The sequence below is a fragment of the Sitodiplosis mosellana genome, unplaced genomic scaffold (assembly GCF_009176505.1).
Source record: "Sitodiplosis mosellana isolate CC-2019 unplaced genomic scaffold, AAFC_SMos_1.0 Smas_scaffold_1, whole genome shotgun sequence".
Taxonomy (NCBI): domain Eukaryota; kingdom Metazoa; phylum Arthropoda; class Insecta; order Diptera; family Cecidomyiidae; genus Sitodiplosis; species Sitodiplosis mosellana.
Window position 1 is genome coordinate 6,488,512 of NW_022595244.1, and position 10,187 is coordinate 6,498,698.

General features: G+C 38.2%; 2 protein-coding genes and 1 pseudogene across 3 annotated transcripts; 2 read left to right on the forward strand and 1 right to left on the reverse strand.

The window, feature by feature from the left end:
• The first annotated feature begins 1,106 nt into the window (after positions 1-1,106).
• On the forward strand, positions 1,107-3,723 carry LOC129577178 (uncharacterized; annotated as a pseudogene).
• On the reverse strand, positions 3,604-6,117 carry LOC129577174 (protein NipSnap-like). Its single transcript, XM_055463770.1, has 6 exons — positions 5,745-6,117; positions 5,507-5,599; positions 5,207-5,334; positions 4,674-4,842; positions 4,305-4,572; positions 3,604-4,145 (listed from the first exon to the last, which is right to left on the reverse strand). Exons 2-6 carry the CDS (start codon positions 5,510-5,512, stop codon positions 3,997-3,999), a joined length of 720 nt encoding a protein of 239 aa, XP_055319745.1. The 5' UTR covers positions 5,513-5,599; positions 5,745-6,117; the 3' UTR covers positions 3,604-3,996.
• LOC129577140 (probable replication factor C subunit 1) lies at positions 5,183-9,808 on the forward strand. 2 transcript variants are annotated; one of them, XM_055463649.1, is made up of 7 exons: positions 5,183-5,767; positions 5,842-5,875; positions 6,194-7,127; positions 7,224-7,430; positions 7,504-7,931; positions 8,029-9,094; positions 9,186-9,808. In XM_055463649.1, the coding sequence occupies exons 3-7, from the start codon at positions 6,798-6,800 to the stop codon at positions 9,561-9,563; spliced, it is 2,409 nt and encodes an 802-aa protein (XP_055319624.1). In that variant the 5' UTR covers positions 5,183-5,767; positions 5,842-5,875; positions 6,194-6,797; the 3' UTR covers positions 9,564-9,808. The 2 variants fall into 2 exon arrangements, with proteins under 2 accessions (XP_055319624.1, XP_055319636.1); XM_055463661.1 differs by having other exon boundaries at positions 5,307-5,767; positions 8,032-9,094.
• Positions 9,809-10,187: the final 379 nt, after the last annotated feature.

Genomic DNA, 10,187 nt, shown 5'->3' on the forward strand with positions numbered 1-10,187 from the left:
CAATCGGTACATAGCCAATGGTGCCGATAACAGCGTCTTTGCGATACAACCATGCTTTGTAATAGATAATGTAGTAAAAATGATAGTTAAACATTTTCAGACAGAATTAAAGCTGACTTGTTGCGATAGAACTGCAAATGTAGCACAATTGAAAAAAAAAAGAATTTAGAAAAGGAAAAAAATGGTTAAAAAATAATAATCGAAATAGCACAACCCCTAATCGAATCGAATCGAATTCGTTCTTGCTCACTGAAACCTAAAATTTTGAATACTTTTACAGAACGTTTCCGATTCGGTGTCTATCGCACAAAAATTGGCCAATGACTAAAAATCAGATTTACCACAAAAATTGACTAGATAAGAATATTTTGCTAGAAATGGAGCGAACGACCCCAAAGAAAACGCCAAGAAAACTGAAATTGTTGTCGCAAAACACGCACTTTAAAAATGAATATGGTTTCGGTGTCCGAATTCCGTGAAGCCAATTAACGACTTGCGTCTATCACGCGCGTAATTGAATTTTCCTCCACCCAATGTCTAACTATCAGTTCACTGTAATCACGACACAGAATTGCACTTGTTTCAATCGAGACGATTCAGGTGTCAATAAGATAGAAAAATTGTTTGCGCTATCTTTTTCATATAGAAATTTAGTGGTAAAGACACGAATATCGATCGATCACACACAACACGAATGATATCCATTGAACAAAATTTTTGCACTCAATTAGAGCGGTCAATCATGAAAAACGGCCAGATCTTGATTGCTAAATCAATAACACCATAAAATTTGCAATAGAAACTGTTTGCAAAGTTTTGTCCGATAGTATTTCGACAAGAATTGTTTTTCAGACTGAAGTGGCATCGGTATGCAATGCACCCTCTTAAATGCCACTACATTTTCCATTTTTTTTCTTCACTTTTGCCACACTATAACTGGTTAATTGGTTGTGTCTATGTGTACGTAATGATCACAGCTATTATGATAAGTTCATGTTTTAACTGATAACATATCAATCAGGTCTACCGTGACAAATTGCATAGAAACCGTTTACATTCGCACCGCTAAAAATCACATACATTGCGTTTTAAAATTCGCACAGTTCACACGAAAAGACAGTACAGAGTACAAGCAATTGAGATAAGGAAGAAAATTGTCGATTGTACTTATCACAAATTCGCTGTTTCTAATCGACTTTGCTAGAAGAAAAAAAAAATAGAATCGTAAGAAGTTGGACAAATGCGTCGTATCAGGTAACGAATTTGCTTTTGTTCTGTTGTAAGTGCTGACACACGCTTCGTATGTTTTTGCTTTCTTGTGTGTTATTCATTAAAATATATCAATGTGTCGAACCAATTTCGAAGCTTTTTACTGTTTTTGTTTTTATTCTCACCATTGAATTACAGACAAAGGCGGCAACAACTACAATAACAAACACGCTTCGTTAAAACTCTAGGTCGATTGTAGAGCTTCACATTATTCCACTTGCAGTCGAGGTGAAAGTATTAAATTTTCGGTGTCTCATTGTTGGAAAGAAAACGAACGAACACAGTGTGGTTATTTTTTATTCATTTGAAATGTCAGCGAAACGTAAGTCAGTGATAATTATTGGATCGGGAGCGGGTGGTACGTCGTTGGCTGCTCGTTTGGCGCATCGAGGATTCGATGTGACGGTTTATGAAAAAAACGATTTCATTGGTGGACGTTTATCGTTGATCCACAAAAATGGGCATCGATTCGATCAAGGGCCATCGTTGTATTTGATGCCAAAATTGTTTGAGGAAACGTTCAGTGATCTCGGCGAAAAGGTGTCCGACCATTTGGATTTGCTGAAATGTGAAACCAATTATTTTGTTCATTTTCATGATGGTGACCAATTTGAGCTGAGCTGCGACTTGGCCAAGATGTGTGAACAACTGAAAAACTACGAGGGTGACGATGAACAAACTGTGTTGAGATTCATGGATTTTCTGAAAGAAACACACATCCATTACGAACGTAGTGTTGACATTTCACTCAGACGCAGCTTTCCGAATTGGTACGATGAATTTCAACTGAAGCACCTTCCTAATCTCTTCAAACTCCACTTGTGGGACACCGTTTACAATCGCACCAAAAAATTCTTCCTCAGCGACAAAATGCGCATAGCATTCACATTCCAATCGTGCGCCATTCAGTCTTATCTTATGTTTGTTTTCTTGTTGAAAACTACCTTGAAATGCATTTCTTGTTTTTTTATATGAAAAATCCCTATCTAGTATGTCTGTCACCTTATGACGCACCAGCTCCCTACAGTTTTCTCCCGTACGCCGAATTTGCCTTGGGAATTTTCTATCCACGTGGCGGATTCCATAAAGTGGTCGAAGAGCTGGGGAAAATCGCGACGAAAAAATTTGATGCGAAATTCGTATACAGTACGGGCATCGAAAAGATCATTGTCGATGAGAATCAGGTGGTCAAAGGTATTCGCTTGGAAAATGGCGAAGAAAAGTATGCAGATTTGGTCGTGTGTAATGCAGGTATTCGACGTCAATTGACGATTAAAAAAACGTTGAACTTTGAATAGATGGTTTTCTTTTTCGGATGACATTTGTAGTTTGATTTTTTTCTTCGAGTGCAAATCTCATTGTAAAAATAATTACATTTTAGATTTGGTTTACGCCTACAATAAACTATTGCCACCTACACCATACGGAAAAAGTTTGGGCGAAGACAGCCAATTCACGTCATCGTCGATTTCATTCTACTGGGGAATGAAACGAAAAATGCCAGAGTTTCATGTCCACAACATTTTCTTGGTCGAAGCGTACAGTCGCAGTTTCGATAACATTTTCAAGAGACACCTTTAGCTCGAAGATCCATCATTTTATATTAATGTTCCGTCGCGTATCGACCCACCAGGTACTTTTAAGTCGCAATAGCGATTATATTTTATCTATAAATAAAAATAATCACGTCAATTGACCTATTTATCGTTTTTCTATGAGTGCAGCTGCGCCTGAAGGTAAAGAGACACTTGTCGTGCTATTGCCTATCAGTCATATCACACCGGAGAATGAAAATCGCATCGATGAATTGTTGAAAATTGCACGAGCCAGAGTCATTAAAACCATTGAAGCGCGTTTGAAGATTAGCAATCTTGAGGAGCTCATCGAGACGGAAATAATCAATGATCCACGCACATGGCAAGCCAAATTCAATTTGTGGAAAGGATCTATTCTTGGACTGTCGCACAATATCACTCAAGTGTTGGCACTTCGACCAAAAATACGAAGTCATCTGTTCAAGAATTTGTACTTCGTTGGAGCTTCGACGCAACCAGGAACGGGCGTACCAATCGTTTTGGCCGGTGCCAAAATGGTTGAAATGGAAATCATGGAAGATGTTGGTATGATTGAACGTGTCGATGATAGACCCACAATTTTCTTTCAATATATCCTGTTTGTGCTCTTCATCATTGCGATTGCTTACTTGATTTCAAGTTTGTTTTAGATTTTCTAAATGGCTTGTTGTTGACAAATAATTAATCCTTAATTCGCACGAACTACTTCTTTTTCTTTCAATCCCAGTAATTACTTTGAACATGTATTCAGAAAGCCCAGTTTACATAGTATTTTATTAAATTCCATTTATTTTTTTGTAACAAATAATGTTCTTTTTGTATCCTGTTTTTTTCACATCAAATAAATGTCTATGTTGCATGAGAACAAAGGTGGTGTATATATGCTTGACTTTTAATCAGTTCTAAAGAGTGATTTTCACTTCAATAAAAAAAATCAGAGCTTAATTGAAGATAGACGATATATGTTGTGTGTGTATGTGAGAGACAGGTATGAGTTGTTATTATCAAAATTTTTATAGGATAAAAGAAAATAATTCCACAGAAAATAAATCTGCGATTGCGATGCAATTGGATTACATGCAATTTGACTGTGCTTTTGACGCAATTCCAAATTAGATTTAGACGTAAACAATCATCAAAGAAATTGGTGAAATTATTGGGTGGGTGAGAATTCAGTTGGTCTCAAGATGCGCGTGTGCATTTCCCTGATTAATGGAACGGTGTAGGCAACGCATTCATCCCAGCCAGGAGCACGCCAGGCAGATTCACGGCTTTCTTTACGGTCTTGCAGTGATTTGTAGCCTGAAAATAGGAATCATCGGCATTAACTTTAGTTTAATAAGCAAACCCATTGAATGCTGCAGATAATCCATGGATTATTTATCATATGTGCACATATTTGAATTTTAATTAACAAAAATGAAAGTATTTCAAAATGTGATTCACAATTTGTGAACTTACACCAAATGTGATGAACATTGTACAATCGGCCGATTTGCGAGAAGAATCCAGCAAATGGTACATCGTTTGCTTGACGATACTGAATGCCTCTGGCCCAATTGTTTCCCCATTCAATCATTGTGCCCGGTTTCAATCGATACGAACGCATTTCATAAATGTGCGATGGATCTCGCATTTTGATTTGAGGCCAGTATGAGAATTGCAACATGTATTGCAAGTGACGTGAACGCAACAAAACTCCACGCTCTTTTTCAAGTGCTTGATAGTCCTGTTGAAGTAAATCGAAATCAAAAGAAACAGAATTACAATCGAATTTTCGTAAAAAAGTGGCAATTTTTGGGCAAACAATTGTTTGCCTAAAGTAATTACTTTATCATTTTCTAGAATGCGATGAGCAGCATCGATTTTCTCAAAGCCTCCGGTGTATTTCCACAAGTGCAAACACTGATCCATATCACCCACATGAACCGTCCATGATCCCATCAAGTCGGACGAGATGTCATCTTTCTTCGAATGAATCAACGCAGTCGTCTTCTTACTATTAGAAAAATACGGAATTGATTTTGATTAGGCGAGATAACAATTCGATGGTGGCAATTCAACTGAAATTAACTACTTGACAATCATCATATCCAATGACGAACATACGAAAAAAATGTTGTTATTGAATCAATTGTTGATGCCCCGCCTTCTTATCTTAGTCTATCTCAATAAATACAGAAAAAATGAAGAGCAGCTCTTCTATAAATTACTGAACACTTAATTCTCATAGATTGATTCAACATGTAACACGTTGGGTTCGATGATAAGAAATTCTTATCTATGGTAACGAAATACGCGAATGCCATAAACAGTTGATTGGGTTCTAAAAAATAATTGTCTGTTGTGCGACAAACACTTACTGGAATTGCGGCTTTTGCTTCTCATTATCACTATCACTCTCTTCGTCCGGATCGGCTGCTCGTGGCTGCAATTTACACGGCGATGGCTCATGTTTGTAGTCATTTGACTGGCTATCGGTTGGTTGCGACTGGAAATTTAAGTAAATCAACGATTTCATCAATTAATAATTCGAAACAAGTTCCCTTTTTTAGTGATTTAAATTCGATTTTAAAACTTGAACGTACTTTACGCAGCTCAGTTGTCCACTAAATGCGTGCATAAACTCAAATGTTGTTTCATTTCTTTTCGAGTTCAATTACCTGCATCTTTTCATTCAATAAACAGGCCAACGAAATGATACTTTTTCAGGCAACAGAGCGATCGACAAACGACGTTTTGTACGGAAGAATGACCTATTTTGTTTTTGATGGACCAAAAATCTAATTAAAATTTATTATATTCATTGGAAAAATGTCACTGTGAAATTATCAAAAAAATGTATCATCAGAAAAAAATTGAACGCAACAATCTATCATAACCTCAATTTGACCAACTTACAATTATGATAAATCGGATCAGAGGTACGTAGTTTTGGGTTTTGGTTTAGATTATTCCGACTTTCTTCGGCCTAATCTTTTTCTTTTTTTCATTAAAGTTTGGTCTGCCAATGTTGGATGAAACTCTCTCTGGTAACGTGTTTCTAAAACTTCGAGATCTTCGAAAAGTTTTTGAATTTCTTTTAAATTAATATAAAAGCCCGTTGTCAATTGACCTTTGCCAATATGTGAATGACAATTGCCTATACACTGCCCTTTCGCTACTAACTGTCTGAAACAATTTTCGCAGAAATTACACTTAACCTTACGGTTGTAGTCACAATTGAATTTTTTATAATACGGAAATACTTCACGGCAACGTTTGCACACAAATGAATATTTTTCCATGTTAGATGAAAGTAACCATTATTTTTAAGATTGTAATTAATCTAGTTTATTTTGTACGCATAGGAAATAGGTCTATACTCGCCGAATGTTCTCACCAAAAGAACGTATTTCACCGACAAAATGGCTGACATACTTTGAGAAAATTCGCACAAGTCAAGTGTATGTGTTTCATAATCATGGCATCACTGTACGAGCGCAACACCAATTAAGCGGCGCAGTAGCGTGAGAGAGAGAGATGCAGCTATGACGCGCATAAATAAATCGTCGCTGACAACAGACAATTTGCATACACACACAGTAGTCAGTGTGACAATCAAGCCAGCCAGCAAGCCAAACAAACCAATCACAAACAAGCAAAAAAACAATACCAATACATTCAGAGAGTGGCCGTATAAAGTCGACCAGTCGCATTGTATACATTTTGTATTCGTGCATGTGAATAATCCGAAAATTCAATACGAAACGATTAAACGCATTCTTTCTCTCGTCAGCAGTTCTTCTAGAGAATATGCGCACATCGCATATTTTGCTGTGATTAACATTTTTTTTCGCTTGCCTCATTGATTGTTGCATCGTTTCGTTTTATTTTTAAATCAATAATTTGCTGCTCGGTTTGCATGATCGAAATTTGAATCCACTTGTGCACACAAAACAATAAAAAAAAAGCATGAAAACCAGAAGAGGAAAAAAACCTGCAACGCAAGTTAGTCAGCGTGCACCGAAAATTGAAACACAAGACGATGATGTGTTCGAAGATGTAGGTCGTCTACCGAAACTACGACCAAAATTGAAAACGGTGAAAAAAGAGCAGCCGCCATCACAAACGAAAACCACCTGTCAAGTCACACGTAGCAGAGCTGCTCGCAATAAACCACTCGCACTTATAACAAACCGTAAGTCTGACAACACGAAAAAACACGTGGATAAAAATTGTAACATGTCATCGCAAAATTCATTGGAAAGTAATGCCGAAACGGTCAATTTAATCGAATCAGAGGTACGTAGCTGTGGGTTTTGGTTTAGATTTTGCTACTTTTTTCATTTGGTCAGTGAATTTTTCTTATTGGCGATTCGACTGTTGATGTATTGATAGGGTGAAGATATTGATTTGGATTTGACGCCAAAGCGGAAAAATGGATCGAATTCGAATGAGGACAATACGAATCCGGCCAAACGCAAGAAGCCAAATGTGTTTATTGACATCACTGACGATGAAGATGACGATGACGATGACGATGAAGCTGTGACAGAGGCCAGCAACGCGAACGAACAAACACACGGTGATTCAAGTGGTCTACAGGTAACCTAACCAAACTTTTGACATGTCACCCGATTTTCAGCCAATTTTTGTTTCAATGCACACTTCAATTTAGTACGATGAGACTGCGTCAAATAAATCCAACGATGAGGTTGTTTCGATCGGTGCAACCATTTCGGAAACTGGCGATGAACTTGAAATCGAAGCTGAAATCGAACTCGAACCGACAATGACCGAAGTACATGAACCCACCGAGCCGTATGTATCGCCAGATGAGCCGAATGAACGGGAAACAGATGAATCCGAACCGAATGAACGGGAGTCGAATGAACGGGAGCCGAATGAGCCCAAAGAAGCTGAATTGGAACCAGCTGAAATCACCAACGAACCGACCGAAAGTTCAAACGAACCCCAAGAAAATTCCGATGATGAAAATGAACAAGATCAAGAAAATGGTGACGATGATGATTACATCATGATGGAATTGAATCCAGAAGATACTGATATGTTTGAAGGCGTCGAAGAGGATGAAGCATCTTCAAGGTAAGACATTTTTGTTGGGTTAGGAAATTGGAATGCATTAAAACTGATTGATGATTGAATTGCCATTTACTGATCGCGGAAATTATTAATTCAACAGCAGTCCAGCATTGCGACCGAAACAAACGACCAAAATGTCAATTCCGCGTTGGAAGCAAGCGGCTGTGACGGAAACTCCACCGCAAAAACCGAAAATTGTTCACACAGTCAACAGAACCATTACCATGAATGGTGAAGGTGATGCTCCGGCCAAAGAACCCGCGTCATTGGCACGAGCACCTTCATCAACACTCACCATATCGAAAACATCGGGTGAGCTAGGCCGACAGCCCAGAGTGCTGTTCAAAATACCACACGTACCGAAGACAACAAACAGCGCGACAAATGCCGTTGCTTCGAATGCTGTAAGTCGTGATCCAAGAATGTCCAAAGATGCTGTGCCAAGCACTGCTGCAGCACCGCCGACAATGACGACGGCGACGACGACGACAGCGGCAAGAGTTCAGAACCACATCGGAACGTCACGCGCTGCACCTTTGGCCAATAATACAGGCGGTCAACGTGTATCGGTCAAAGAAAGATTGGGCAATAAATACGCTGTCAAGTCGGGCAGCTCTTTTATAATACCCAACGATACGTCGGCTCCGAACAGTGTGCCAGCATCCACAGCTGCACCAGCTCAAAACCAACAGCCAAAACTGCCGGGTCTATACAGAAACACTTTTCGGTCCATGCAAGCGGCGGCCCATACTCAACAAACTCCACGGAACATTCAGAAGCCACATCCCGATATGTCTGCAGTCGTTCGCGAAGCTTTGGAAAGCAAACTGAACGCGGGCGAACTGAAAATGCCAGAATTTGCGGCGGGCTTACAGAAATATGAGCCATTGTTTTTCCGTTTGTTCGAGCGCACATGCCGGGTATTCATTCAAGACGATTGCAATTCAACCGAATGCCAATTTGAGCATAAATTGCCGGATCTGGATATCTTTCGTAAAACGCTCGACAAAATCGGCCCAAAGCGTGTGATGGAATTTTACGATGAATTCATATGTCGTAGTCAGAAGCTGTTTGATTACTATCTGGCGGAATTTTCGAAATTCTTCGGAAAACATTCAATGACAGCTAAACTTACACAAATGGTCGAAGATTGCATTGAACGCAAGGTAATTTTCCTTGTCAAATCATTTTACATTTGAAGAGAAAAGAAATTATGCAAAAACATGAACATTAATTACACATTTCTTCTTATTTCAGGTGCAATTCCACTTTATGAAAATCGTCGAAGGATTCATGCTAACCGGTAAACCATTTTCGAAAGCTCTCACCGATGTCGTTCAAGCGATCACCAGTCGTACAATGAAAACACAAAATGAACTCATCAAATTGGTGTTGCACACACGCAACGATTCGATTCGACCGTTTGTCGATTTCCTCGACGTGGTGTCCAAGCAGGAAAAGTTCAAGTTCTCCGCCGAATGGGTTAATCGCATGATGTTCATTCAACGTGAAATAAAATTAAAAGAGCTCAGCCATGTCATTTGGCGCATTATTAGCGAAAACATCGGCAACATGGACAAATATGACAACGACTTGGTGACCAAATTCATGGATGATTACGCACGCGGCCCATAAATTTTAATTGAAACACTTGCATACGAAAATATGCCACAAATATTCATATTTCTTTTTCGCTCATCACAAACTGGTACTCTTGATGAATACCAACCTTTTTTTTAAACATACAACATTCACCAAACCATTAGAATGGTTATAAATCTTGAATAGAAAAAAGAATAATCCCTCATTATGATCTGAAAATGTCACTTTTTCAATCTGCAAAATTTATCAATAAAAATTTGAACTGAAAAGAAAGAAAAGATGGAGTTTTATTGAGTTAAATGATGTGAGAATGGTACTTTGATGGGATAACCTGATACTGGAATCAAAATTGTGCAAAATTGAATCAATTTGAAATTAAGGTAAGCTCACGGAAGTCAAAATTGTATGATAAAATGTCAAAGACTCGGACAAGCCATTCAGAAGAATAAACGGTATTCTCAGACCATTGATTAGATTTCATAGCATGAAAATCGCAATAAGAAAAAGTCAAGTTGATTTTAATGATGATTTTCTGGTTTATTTTTGTTATTCATTCATATTTGTCCATTGTTGCAATTATAATAAATTTGTTATAGCTTTGTTAATTGAGTTTTGGTTACTTGTAAAAATCTATCGTTCCATTTTAAACGTGTGGGT